Raw genomic sequence first — 14,575 nt, 5'->3', positions numbered from 1 at the left:
TGAATTATTCTAACAGGTAGTAACCCAGTCGCAGAAAGGGTGCTTTGTCCATATAGCACATGCAAATGACTAATGCAAATTGAGAATTTAAAGAAATACATGGTTGATCTGATACATATTTAGTGGATGTCATTCTATACAGAGATAAAGTTTTTGAATGATTTGAATAAATCACTATTTTCCTTATAGCCATCCCTGTATATGACTATTTCCTTTTTATCTACCATATTCTACCATGGGAGAGTATAAGCATAGATATTGTTTTACATCTTATGAAATGTTTCAATGTACATCACGTCATTTTATTCATAGAACTATGCTAAGATTTGTTCTGAGAGGCTGGGGAAAGTATCATTAGCTTCATTTTATTTATGAAAAAACTAAGATACAGAAAGACTAAATGACTTACCTGTTTTCCAACAGGAAATAGACTGAAGGTCAGAACCAAAGTCAGTTACCTTCAGGAACTAAACAGTGTATGTCTTTTACCCTAACATGCCATCAATACTATGCAGATTACTGAATCATAGTGACCATCAATAGATTCACATGAATCGGATTCCTGTGCCTTACTACCTCTGTGTTCTCGCCCTTTTGAACATCCAACACTACTGTGTGTACATATATACGTGTGCATCAGGGGCTTGTACATGAATGTATACAAAGGACCTATGGTGGGGGAGATTATCCTATCATATAGATGCTTTCATTGTTAAATGGTGTTAATTGGACTAAAATTCAGGATGAATCTAGGAAAATAAACCATCATGAACCTAGGATCAGTTTCTACCTAAAGAAGTTTAAGAGAGCAGATATGCGCAGGGCTAAGAGAACGAGGCCAAGAGAACAGGCAATGGTCAAAGCCAGAAGTCAAGTCTGAAAAGAAGTAGAGATGGGAGCAAGGCAGCTAGAAAACTGAAACTTCTGCTTGCAGGAAAGGGAAGCAGGAGTGCCTGAGGGTCAGCAGTGAAGCCCCACAATTCTCTTATTTCTTTCTGAGTTTAACCTTAGAACATGGTAATAAAGCAGAGATGATCCAAAATGTTTGATGATTCAAAATTCTTTAAATTTGGCTTTTAACTAATTTGGTGTTTTTTAATGTGTTTGCATATGTGTTGCTAGACTTCATTATACTTAAAATAATATGATTAAGTCAGACTCACGACTTTTGACTCAGGAGAATTTGGGATATTTCTGATTATTTACTGCATCCTCTGCTTAGAACGTTTCCTGATGCCATGCTTTAATGCCGGGAATGCACCGCATTAATTTCCAGACCAAGTGTCTTTCCTTCTAGAGGGAAATGAGTCTATGTTAGTTTTGTTGATTCACTAAGGGTTTTATTTGTAGGGTTAAACTTATAAAGCAAAAAGCATCAAAATAACGGGTCAACACACTCCTGAAGACTTCCTTCCCGTCCATATCTTGAATCAATCCACATCTTACAAAAGAGAGAGAATCACAAATGTGAAAAAAATAGTAAAAGTTAATTAAAAAAAAAATAGCTTTTCTATGAATAAAGGCTAATTATTTCCTTAAAAAGTCAAATTTGCCCCAACTGAGTTGATTGTCCCTTACCTGTCCTAAGTATTACTGACCCATTTTTATACATGGGGAAAAAACCCAAAACAGTAAGGTTAAATGATTTCTCCAGCATTAATTTAGGAAGGAACTAAGTTATAGTTTTCTCCTGTACTATTAACAATGTACAAGAGTATAGTGTTATATAAGTCAGATTCTAAAACACAACAAAGGGGCATGATTCATTAACTACTAACTTACAAACAGGGTACCAGTAGACTTCATTGCAGTGTCTGTGTCATGAACTTATAATTCAAGGACTTGGCTGGTGGCAATTGAGTGCTTATAAATTAAGAAGCATATGCTTATGAAAAAACAGTATTGCACTGTAGATGTTTGACCTGTGCTTCCAGATATTTAAACCAAGAGACCAAGGTCTAACTCGGGGTTTTCAACTTCAAACCTGCCAACATTTTAAATGAGATATGTCTTTGTTGTTGGGCTGTCCTTTGCATTGTAGTATGTTTAGCAGCATCCTTGGCCTCTACCCACCAGATGCCAGTAGCAACCTCCCATTTCCAGTTGTGACATTCAAAAAATGTCTTCAGATATTGCCAAATACCATCTGGAAGTACAGATTGCCCCCAGTTGAGAACCAGTCATCTAACTGTTCTTTCTTAATTGAAGAAACAAATCTCTCACGCATCCAGTTACACTTTCCCCAGTCCTTATAATTAAAAAGTATAAAGATAGATAGCTGGTGAGAAACTAAGCAAAATGTATTTATTTGTTATTCGTGAATAAATACCAGATTATACTCTTAAGAAGCAGAGGAAAGTTTGGATAAATTCTAATACTAACTTGTTCCATTTTTAGCAGCCAGTAATGCTTGTTAAAAATGAGATGTATCTAGTAGCAGTTGAACAGGATTAATATCTGTTAGCTGTGTATCACTTACATCAAGGATACACTGTCAGTAAGTATGCGATTAAGCTATCTATTGGTACACACCAAATTTAGCATTTCTTTTATGCCTTCAATTATATTAATCATTTTGGAAGCATAATCCCCAGACTTAATGCAGTATGAGTGGGATTGTCAATGTACATATTTGTATAAGTGTGCATAATATACTTGGTGTGAAGTACTCACTGAGATTCGATGCTTGGGATTTTTATGGGTGCATTGATTTTTTGTGACCGTTCTATGGATTCAGACATACTGAACAGGGAAGTTAGAAGTTTGTTTGCTTGACTTTCCTGTTATGTTTTTAAAGCTGATTTTTTAAAAAAAATCATAGCTTCATGGTTAAGGCAAGTAACCCACCTGATATTTGTGGGTTCATGGTTAAAGTGGACAACTCACTAAATGTTTATCTAGTGCTTTACACGTCTTTTCACTGTTTTTCATGTGTGATATAGATTATTTAATTCCCAGGAATGATCTTTCTTCACTGGGAACAATTTTTTCTCTCCTTTGATTTCATGTTAATGTCACACTCAATAATTCTCTTTAAATTTTCCTTATGTGTCTGATAATTTTAATCATTACTTAAGAAAAGTTAAAATAGTTATCACCTATCCTGCACCTATTAGATAATTAACAAATATTTGATAATTGATCTAATAGTAGTTTGTTAAATTCAGTTGATTTATTCCACATTTCAGCGAGTGCCTACTGTGAGCACGGTGGATTATGCTGTTGGCTCCATTAAGGTTCCATAGGTGAATTTTTGAGGGTCACTCTCATTAATAAACTTATGAGGAAAGATAAGTACAATAACTAATTCAGTGTGGAGTACAATGGGCTCATAAGAAGCAGCCAAGTAAAAGGATGGGACACTAATCAGAGGAGATTTCCTGGAGAGGTGACACTTTGTATTATATCCCCATGTCCTCAGCTGCCTGCCAGAAATCCCACCTAGAGTGGATGGTCATTCTCTGCCCTCTCCTCTTGGCACCAACATCGACTCTCTTTACCATGTAGTCCTTTCTAAATCCTGGAATGATTTGCCTACCCTGAGCTCCTGAAGGAAAGCTCAGGATTCTGTTAAATCCAAACAACACATAACAATACAGATTTTAAAAATTTATCTCTTTATCCTTTCCCTGCTTTGGCCAAAGCTGACTTTGAAGATAAAGTCACTAGGTATTTAGTTTTGAACTAGAATGTCTGGTACTGAAGCAGCATTGTGGGTGAGGGATAATTCATTACCATCTTACGATGGTGGGGCATGAGAATTCTCATTGACTCCACAGGCATGCCTAATGCACATTTAAGCCACTTACCTTCTAGATGCAAGCTCATGATGCTTATTGGCCAGTCAGTGCATGCTGGAACCTGGGTCTGCCTTTAATCATCATTTCCTCATTTTCGAATAGCTAGACAGCTGTGACTACCCTATATGACTGGTTGTTTTCATTTAACAAACAAAAGTGCTACACTTTTGTGTAATTGAGACTATACTTTGACCACCTTTTTTCTTATGTGCACTTCTTATGGTTTAAAATAGTTGCCACCTTAAATCAAGATTTAAACATTTTTAACGTTAAATTAATTCTGAAATTGTGAGACTTTTTGCTCATTTTTCAGTATGAATGTTCTAGCCATGTTGTAGAAAGATTATTTTCTAGTTTATATAGTTTATACTCTGAACTATTAACTACTTTAAAAAAGAGCCTTTAAATATCTGGAGGAATGGTTTCCTTTTGAAAAATACTACATTGTGCTCTGGTGCTTGGAGTTGGCTAATTGTGTTGAGTTAGCAAAAAGTGTGAGTGTATGTGTGTATGTATATATTCTAGGGTACCTTTCACTTATTTGGAAGTAAAAGAGAAATTACAAAAAATAAATATGAATGAAACACAATGTAAAATAAGATGTCGTGTAGATTATCACAGCAAAATTTCCACATTACATATTGTTTTGGTACATGCATTTTTATGGGTCTGACAATTTTGCTGAAATAGTCAATTGTTTCTTTACATAAGATAGTCCTGAACTCTCTCAGAGAATAACTCCAAATAATGATCTATGTGATAATTACAACTTTTCCAGAGACAAAAATTGCTAAAGTGTCCAAAGGACCCTAAAGATTCAACTTAGAAACTCTACCTTATACTGATAAGGAAATTTGCCCAGTTCATTAGTGGATGCTGTAAGGAGTTGGGACGGGAGGTGGAATATAGGTAACCATATGTCCTATTTCTGCATATATGACACTGTTAGTTCATATGACAGGCATTTACCAGGGTCTATTTTACAGCAGATTAGTGTTTAGAGGTACCATAATGAATAAGACAAAATCTCTCTTTATTTGATATATAGGCTATATTTATGTAAAATATATTATATTTTTTTCAGGATGAACATGTTAGAGCCTTATTCCAGGCTAAACAGCATTCAAGGTTCACCTCTGTGCAATAGCATACCTAGTTACTGCTGTGTTGTGCTGTGTAGATGGTAAAAAAAAAATGCAAGGATAAACGTGATAGAAGACTTAAAATGCTTTTACGGAGAGGAATTTCCATTTTCTCAGTAGAAAAGAAAAACATAGGAGACCTACATCAACAACTTTATTTATGATCTAGAAGAAGACAGCAAATAATCTATTAATTGATTCATAACTGGGTCTAAGTTGAGAAGTGCCGCAAATACCACCAAGGACAGAGACATGATGCCACTAAAGAATAGAAGAGGAAAAGTAAAATTGAGTCTGGAGAGAAGCAATAAGCATCCGTAAAGTGAGCTTTGCCCTCCTATTTAGAGGAGTTTTAAATTATCACACATAATTAATCTCAATAATATCTGCATGGTAGAAAAACACATATTGGAGATACTAAATGATACCTTAATCCACCTATGTTTTTGAAAAGAAATAGGTGGAGAAGAAAAGAAAGACCTTTATATCATGGCACCCAAGTAATTAAATAAAATTCTCATGTTTACTAAAATATGCAATTCACCCAAAAATAATGGAATAAGAAGACCTTTTGTACCATGGGTGAGGTATTTTTAAAAGATTCGTCGTTTCTCCTTCTTCTAAGAGAGATGAGCTGGCCTCTATGTCTTGACAGTGGTCAACCCCGTGGATCACGCATCAACTTCCTGTGCAGTTTAGACTGCACAGTTTAGACCTGAGAGGAAACTTGGATTGGACTTGATTTGGAAAATACAGGGGAACATGGTGCTTTGATTGTTCTGCTGTCATGCTCCTGGCTCCTTCTGTCCATCCCTCATGCCCCAGAGTACTGAGCAGCTGGCTGTGCAGCTGTGAACAGGGTCTGAGATAATCTCCCCGTGAGGCATACATAAATCTTGCCAAAGGGATACAAAGAGAAGTTTTTGCTTGATTTTTCCATTTCCAGATTCTTGCTAGAATTGAAGGAGTATGGTTTTCTCCATTAAACCCTTTTAGGTTTCTAAAATAAGTAGTTATTCAAATAAATATTTTTTCCTTCATGTTTCTTGGAATAAGAACTACAAAATTAGTTTTTTCATCCACGATAAACGATTGAATTCATTCTATTGTGCCAGAAATGCTGGTAGCAAGCTGTCTTGCCAGCAGGCAACCTACTGCCCTCAGCAGATGGAACCAGACTTAGGCAAGGTGATACTAGCTTTGATTTTCTTGATACAATTCCTATCTACTTACCCTTGGACCTGCTCACACGCTTCTCACTCCTGGCAGTGGGCATTCCAAACTTGGAAGGATCAGAAGCAAGTTCTGAAATTCAGTCTAATTCCTACAATGGTGGGGCATAACTTGAATCTACCATCACATAAGCCATTAGGAAATACTAATGAAAGAATAAATGCAGTTCAAAATGGAGTAAATATGCCACATGATCAATTGTCTATTTCTCAAAGTTATTTAAACAAATGGAGTTCTGTGTGAATGACCTTCTCCTAGACAAGAAGAAGATAATCCAGTGGGAAGTCAATATCCATTTAACTCTATTTTCCTGCATTACTCGTACTGATTGTTTATTGCCACACTGGGTATAATATAATGGCATCCATCCATTGGATGGTAATTAGATCTTAAAGGAGAAATAGCGACAGTATTTAGGACTCTAAGAAATGGCATAGCCAGGATTCATCCTGCACATAATTATTTCTCTTGATTGGCCCCGTTGAATCAAATTGCGTAGAGAATGAATGCAGACCCGTGTATGGCTAAGGCTCTAATGTTGTTATTCTACTTTACCAGGTGTGTTGTAGAAGATAAGAACTCGAAGGTGGCCTGGTTGAACCGTTCTGGCATCATTTTTGCTGGGCACGACAAGTGGTCTCTGGACCCCCGGGTTGAGCTGGAGAAACGCCATTCTCTGGAATACAGCCTCCGAATCCAGAAGGTGGATGTCTACGATGAGGGTTCCTACACTTGCTCAGTGCAGACACAGCATGAGCCCAAGACCTCCCAAGTTTACTTGATCGTGCAAGGTAAGACAAAATAAGAAAAATGTGGTAAAGGAGAGGTGAGGCAGAAAATAATCATAACATACAAATACTCGAATAATCCTTTCTGAAATAAAAGAATACCTCCAAATGCGTTACGGCACTTCAGTATGTATTTTCTCTCCAAAAGGATAGACTTCAAATGAGAGAACTAAGGAGGATATAGAAAGAGAAGTCTTGCCACTGTGAGCCAATATCCTTGGTGAGAATATTTTCTTTTAGCCCTGAATATAAAAACACACAGCAAAGGCCACAGCTGTGTCCACAGGGACACAAAACACACAGACTGCTCAGAACCATGTGAAGTGCACTTTATTATACTGTTAGGTACTGGATGCTTTTGCTGAAGATTTGATTTTTATCTGTCCTCAGTCTAAAGAATATCACTAATGATCTGTTTTAATGATAGTAAATGTTATTTGGAAAAATAAAAATTTCCAGAAGCCTTGACATCCTTTCAGCTGACTAGCTTTCTTTGTAGTTTGTATCTCCATTTAATGGCAAGTTATTTGTGAGCAAGTGCAGTGATGGGGATCTGCAAAGTCATCAGGGATAATCTGCTTCCAGATTGGGGTTTCCAAGGGCACATCTGAGTCATGGTTTTACAGGATGAAAATCCTAAATGGCATATGCAAGCCCCCAAACTATAGCTCTCTTGGGTCCCTTTCCCCATAATAGCAGAATGAGAACGAAGCTGATCAGCTGCACAATTTTATTGCAAGTGGAGTCAAACTACCAGCAGTTTCAATGCATCTATCAGGAAGGATCTCAGCACTAACAAATATTAGGGCTGTGTTAATGTATTCTTGATGTACAATTTTATGTAAATTTAATGCAAATTAGGCATGGCCCTAGGGCTCCTGTCAAGATTCCAATGCAGTCAGTTGTATGGCAAAGTTTGACTGTAGCTTCTATTAATGTGTTACGGAATTGATTATTGCAGCATTTAAATCATTGCTCTCCCAACTCCTCTGATTAATAGATTGAAACTGTTTGTTTGCTCTTTAGTTCTTCTCGGTCCTTGTTAAACGTTTCTTGTATTTTCTCTATTCTATTTCCAAGATTTAGGATCATCTTTACTATCATTAATCTGAATTCTTTTTCAGGTAGACTGCCTATTTCCTCTGCATTTGTTAGGTCTGGTGGGTTTTTGCCTTGCTCCTTCATCTGCTATGTGTCTCTCTGTCTTCTCATTTTGCTTAACTTACTGTGTTTGGGGTCTCCTTTTCGCAGGCTGCAGGTTTGTAGTTCCCGTTGTTTTTGGTGTCTGTCCCCAGTGGCTAAGGTTGGTTCAGTGGGTTATGTAGGCTTCCTGGTGGAGCGGACTAGTGCCTGTGTTCTGGTGCATGAGGCTGGATCTTGTCTTTCTGGTGGGCAGGTCCACGTCTGGTGGTGTATTTTAGGGTGTCTGCGGCCTTATTATGATTTTAGGCAGCCTCTCTGCTAATGGAAACTGGAGTAAAATACATCAGAGACTGGTGCAGTGGCGGTTTAGTCATGTGAGCGCTATCTTGGTACATTTGCGATGGCTGACAGCTTCATTTTATTGCTTGTAAAAGGCATGTCTAGGGCTTCCCTGGTGGCGCAGTGGTTGAGAGTCCGCCTGCTGGTGCAGAGGACACGGGTTTGTGCCCCGGTTCGGGAAGATCCCACATGCCACGGAGCGGCTGGGCCCGTGAGCCATGGCCGCTGAGCCTGCACGTCCGGAGCCTGTGCTCCGCAACAGGAGAGGCCACAACAGTGAGAGGCCTGCGTACCACAAAAAAAAAAAAAAAAAAAAAGGCATGTCTACTGACTTGCAAAGTTCCTATCACAGTCAAAGCATAGAATGCTTTCCTTGTAGTTTAGTGGAGAGCACTTGAGTTTCTTTAATAAGAGACACCAGGGTTTGGATATCAGGCAGCCCATTTAAGTGTGTAAACATAACTACTGATGTGTACATATGTAAATGGGTTAATTTATCAGCTCCCTCAAAACACAAGCACACACACACACACACACACACACACACACATTCACACACACCTCAAAACAAAAGAAGTTCTATCTCATTTAATGGCAGAGGGAAGGGAGATAACTAGTTTACTTAAGGCCCCTTACCTTCACAGGCTTTAATATTATTGGAAAGCTACTAGAGAACGTGTATTGTCCTATATTGAATAACATTGGACAATCTGAGTATTACATTCCTTGGTTTCTAGATGAGGAAACAGAAGTTAATTAGATTTAGGTTAGTGGCTGCAGATCACACAGAGAGTTCAGGGAGTTAGTTTGGAGCCAAGCAGACCAGGAATCAAATTTGAAGCACTTTCTACTGGAATGGAAATTTTTTTGCTGTGACTTTTTAAGAACTACCAGATTTATATTTGTCTGAGCTCTTAGCACCAAATGCCCAAAGCCCTTCCTCCTGTTTTCTTATGCATGTAGCACTTTTATAGCTACAAACACAGCCATCTTGAGAGTTAGAGCTAGAACTAGGTTAGATCATACTGCTTATACCTTCATACCATGTCAGCACAAGTGAAATTAACTTAAATTTAACTTAATATTAAGTTATTAAATTTAACTAAATGTTAAGGGATGGAGAAGGACCTATAAAATACCAGGTACTGTTCATTCATTATCTCGTTTGATTCTAATAATATTATTATTAAGTGGGTGTTAATAACTTTATTGTAAATATGAAAAAGTTGAAGTTCAGAAATCATAAGGAGTGTCCAAGGCTGCCTGTTGGCTTACGAAAGAGTTTCAAACCCACATCTGTTTGATTCAAGATATTATAGTGTTTTCTTTTTAACCATATTGCTTTAAAAGAAAAATGAGCAACAAAGCTTGTTCTTGTAAGGGCGATAAAGAAAGGTTGTCTCCTCCTTAAGCCTGAGTTATGAAGGGGGATTTTTTTGGACAATTATATGGATGCTGGCATTTGATATTTCATGCCAGATGGCTGATTCGCTTCCCCTTAGGACAGTCAACTTTGTGATTATGTCAGTTGGTCCACCCCTTCATGCTGCTTGTTCACACTGCTTCCTACTCTGTGCCTCAACTCTACGTGTTTTCACCACATCAAAGATGCTGCCATTCTTCTTTCGTCCAATTCCACAGCACCTTCCTTCAGAATATAAGGGTCTTTTGAATTTTTCAAGTTCTTCCTTGCTCACCATACATGGTTTCCGCAACTCCCACTTAACTAGTCATTAAATAAATACTGTATTCTTTTTCTTTGCCCATTGGTGAGACCCCCTTTAGCTCAGAGATGCTGTGAGATATTCCTAAAGAACAGCAGTTAAGAAAGCAGGCTTCAAATCTCGGTTTTCCTTCTTGCTACTTAAATAAATTTTGGGGTAAACCACTTGATTTCTCTAAGGCTCCGTTTCGTCCTATGTAAAATAGAGATAAAATTAAAATTTTAAACCCTCCTTAATGAATTGTAAGGATTAAATTACATGATTATGTAAGCCCCTAGCCCATTGTCTGGAGATCATGAGTTCTCACCCAATAAGATGATGATGGTGATGGTGATGGTGATGATGATGGTGGTGGTGGTGGTGGTGGTGGTGGTGGTGATGTTGATGATGATGATAACCACTGCCAACAACCACGCTGCTGCTGCTGCTGCTGCTTGAGTATCTCTCATGAGGCTCGCTTTTGCCCAAGGTGCTGCCCAGAGTGTAACAACTCCTTCCACCCATTGCCTGTTACCCTTGCAGAAGGCTCTTTTGCTGTTATTCAGGTCCCTGTCCAGTCCATTTTCTTCAGTTTTCCTTTTCCTTAGCATCCAGTCTTTCACTTTACTTCTTTAAGATTTTAAAGGGCTTCTTAGACCAGCATCACCTTTAAGTTTCTAGCTACATTTATTAAGGATGTCTGAGGACAGCATGCATCAGCAACACATCGAGGGTTTTTGTAAAATTCCATTTTAGATTTGGTGGCTCTCCCCCATCCCAGAATTTCTGACTAAGTAGCTCTGGGGGTAGGGCCTGATCATTTGCACTTCTAGCACATTCCCAGCCGATACTGATGCTGCTGCGGCAGGGACCATACTTAGAGAACCACTACTTTAAAAGAAGTATGTACCTTAAGAATATCTGGGGAAATAATCCTGCATAATTTCATTCAATTTCAGGTAGTGTTAAGTGTTACACCTGCCAATATTCCCAAAACTAATCTTCTTGGGCATGAGACAGGAAAGGTAGATTGATAAATACCTTAACTTTCACGATAACACCTTAGGTCCTCTGCGGCTTCTTACCTAGCCTAGTCCCGTGGAAAGAAAATCGCCTCTCCCCAAACTGTTAATTTTCAGGTATCAAACCTGAAAAAAAAAAAAAAAAGGTTGAGACATGAAACTTCTCTAGACTTCCAAAATCTCAAATTTATAAATGTTTAAGTGTTTGTCCCCCACGTTTCTCCTGCATCCCATTTCCCCTGGAAGCTTACTTTCCTTTTTACATATTCCCACCACATTGGTGACTTTTCAACATCTCCAATATTTTCTCTCTTATTTTGGTGACTATTTTTCAGAGAGAAAGTAAGGTTTTGTTTTTTCTTTTTATCAATTCAAAAGGATCATTACACACAAAATAACCTGTGTCGAAATAAATATGCTGCATGGTCCGCTAAACTCAATCTTTAGCTGAATGACATCTCCAAACATCTGCCTCACGAGGAACACAGGTGAAAGTTCTGCATCAGCAAATACACAAATCAATAATGACCTTTGGGATCACTTGTGATTAGTGATAGTAACTGTTGCATCTGTGGAAGCCAAGTCTATTCAAACATACACATTCGAGATGCTTAATAAGTGATGAGACCCATTTCTAAAGCCAGATATTTTGGTTCCTACACCACCTCCTTTACAGATTCTAAACTCAAAGACTGAGAAAACATTACCCCTAACTTCAATAAAATAAACAGATTCCTCTGGCATCTTTCCCATTAATAATGTCCATTTCTTCTCCATAGGTTACCCTCCAATGATGGCCTTTTTTTTTCTGATCATGCCACAGGTGGAGGCACTTGTGTTAAGGCAATATTTCTTTTCATCTGATCCTTACATAAACTGCAAAAACAGTCAACAGTTTGGTGTATTATACTTTTCAAAATGCCGATTCCTGAGAACCACTTTCAGAACAATTGAATCAGAAGCCTTAGGAATGCAGCCAGAATTTGTGAATACATTATGCTCTGCAAGTGATTCAGATACACGTGGAAAAACCAAGAACTACTGTTCTAGAAATCTAAGCAATCAATGACGGATTTGATGCTGCCTGCCTGCTCATTTTCCCATATGACATGGCATCAAATTATATCTAAAACTCTGCGAAGCAGGTACTAGGGCCTTGTAATAGAAAAATTAAAAGTAAAATAAAATAAACCTGTGTACTCATTGAAAACAGAGATGAATCTCAGCTTCCTGAGCCCTGGGGGAAGTGGCTCCAATATTCTTTTTACCTGTAACAATAAGAATCTCCGTGTGTGGACGTTCCTTAAAACACTAAAAATAGAATTACCATACGACCCAGCAATCCCACTACTGGGCATACACCCTGAGAAAACCATAATTCAAAAAGAGTCATGTACCACAATGTTCATTGCAGCTCTATTTACAATAGCCAGGACATGGAAGCAACGTAAGTGCCCATCAACAGATGAATGGATAAAGAAGATGTGGCACATATATATATGCAATGGAATATTACTCAGCCCTAAAAAGAAACGAAATTGAGTTATTTGTAGTGAGGTGGATGGACCTAGAGTCTGTCATACAGAGTGAAGTAAGTCAGAAAGAGAAAAACAAATACCGTATGGTAACACATATATATGGAATCTAAAAAAAAAAAAAATGGTTCTGAACAACCTAGGGACAGGACAGGAATAAAGACGCAGACATAGAGAATGGATTTGAGGACATGGTGAGGGGGAAGGGTAAGCTGTGACAAAGTGAGAGAGTGGCATGGACATATATACACTACCAAACGTAAAACAGACAGCTAGTGGGAAGCAACCACATAGCACAGGGAGATCAGCTCGGTGCTTTGTGACCACCTAGAGGAGTGGGATAGAGAGGGTGGGAGGGAGACGCAAGAGGGAGGAGATATGGGGATATATGTATATTTATAGCTGATTCACTTTGTTATAAAGCAGAAACTAACACATCATTGTAGAGCAATTATACTCCACTAAAGATGTTTAAAAAATAAATAAATGGTAGAATTCACCCGTGGGGGGAGAAAGAATCTCCATGTGTATGTGAATACAGTGGGCATCCTGACATGATATTTTTTTTAATGTGAATCTTATTTTTAAATATCTAATTTACCATACCTTACAACATTTATCATATTTTCAATTTATTTATTATATTATTCTTGAGTCTGGTACCCATACTAGAGTGGTAATTTCCATGTTGAGTCTTTTGCTCTCTTTTAATGCTATTCTAATTTGGTTAACAATTGTTTTCAAAACGGCCTAACCTGCATATCCTAAAATTGGAGATAATTTTTTCAAAGCATTTTGGAGTTTTTGAAATGCATTTCTTAGTTAATAGTTAAATTTCACTATAGTATTAAATAGAATCCCAGAAATTTTTCTCATCACTCTGACTCAAATCACACACATGGATTGTGAAAATCTCTCCGTTGCTTGTAGGGAACTGTATTGCATAATTACCTTAATCAAACCAATATAACTATGGGAAAAAATATGAAAGTCGACTCGTAAGACCAGACACAACACACTGGGTCTTTCTTTTCAAATTCCCACACTTAAAACACCACATTTCCTGTATCTCATTAATCCTATAATATTCATATTGGCTTATAGCTGTCTGTAGATTCCTTCTTAATTTAATAATTGAAAATTCAAATGTTATGAAACATTTAATTTTTTCATGATTACTAGTCTAGAACTTACTGGTTCTAAGATTTAAATTCTTGGGTGTATTTTGTAATCCTATTAAACATTCCTCATTCTGACCAAAATCTACTACCCCGAACTCCAAGCAGCTGTCCTTTTAATCTCTTTCTTCTTTCCTTCTTTCATTATTTCCTTTGTTCTCCCTTCCCTTCCATCCTTCTTCTTTTCCTTCCTTAATTAGCATCATGTTGCATTGATTATTTTTTCAATAACTTAACATAGCCTACAAAATTTCATACCAAATGTTTGCCACTGCATTCCAATTCAACTTAGCCTGGAGCTCTATACATGTATTAAACGTTCTAATGAAATAAAAATTCAAAACCTTCTTTAGTTAGATTTTATCTGAGGGTTAATTCTGTTGATTATTGAGAATCTTACTGATTACCTGGAATTCTCATTTGGATTTTATGTGCTGAAGTCTACTAATTCTCCTGCTCTTCAGCTTAATTTTTCAGACAGTAGCCTCTTGATTGGCTGTTAACAGGTCAGGTTCAGACTTTAAGGACATCACTGTCCACATCAGCAATCAGACAGCCAATGTAATGGGAAGAAGTGAAACTTTGGGGCTAAAATATTTGAGAATATTACCTCATGTAGTTTTAATTTTGATAATTTGATAGTCCTCCTGTAGGAAGGACTTCAAGTCTTGTCTAAGTCAAGCCCACCCACT

General features: G+C 37.6%; 1 protein-coding gene across 3 annotated transcripts in view; it reads left to right on the top strand.

Annotated features, from left to right (window-relative positions):
• LSAMP (limbic system associated membrane protein) overlaps window positions 1-14,575 on the top strand; it is a 650,386-nt gene that overhangs the window by 345,256 nt on the left and 290,555 nt on the right. For all 3 annotated transcript variants that reach the window (XM_060298097.1, XM_060298096.1, XM_030857094.2), the window contains exon 2: window positions 6,734-6,966. In XM_060298097.1, the coding sequence (XP_060154080.1) occupies window positions 6,734-6,966 (233 nt within the window). The remainder of the gene's footprint in view (window positions 1-6,733; window positions 6,967-14,575) is intronic.

The sequence above is a fragment of the Globicephala melas genome, chromosome 4 (genome assembly GCF_963455315.2).
Source record: "Globicephala melas chromosome 4, mGloMel1.2, whole genome shotgun sequence".
NCBI classification, from domain to species: Eukaryota; Metazoa; Chordata; class Mammalia; order Artiodactyla; family Delphinidae; genus Globicephala; species Globicephala melas.
Note: the sequence above shows the minus strand (reverse complement) of the source record. Positions and strands in the feature narration are given on the sequence as shown.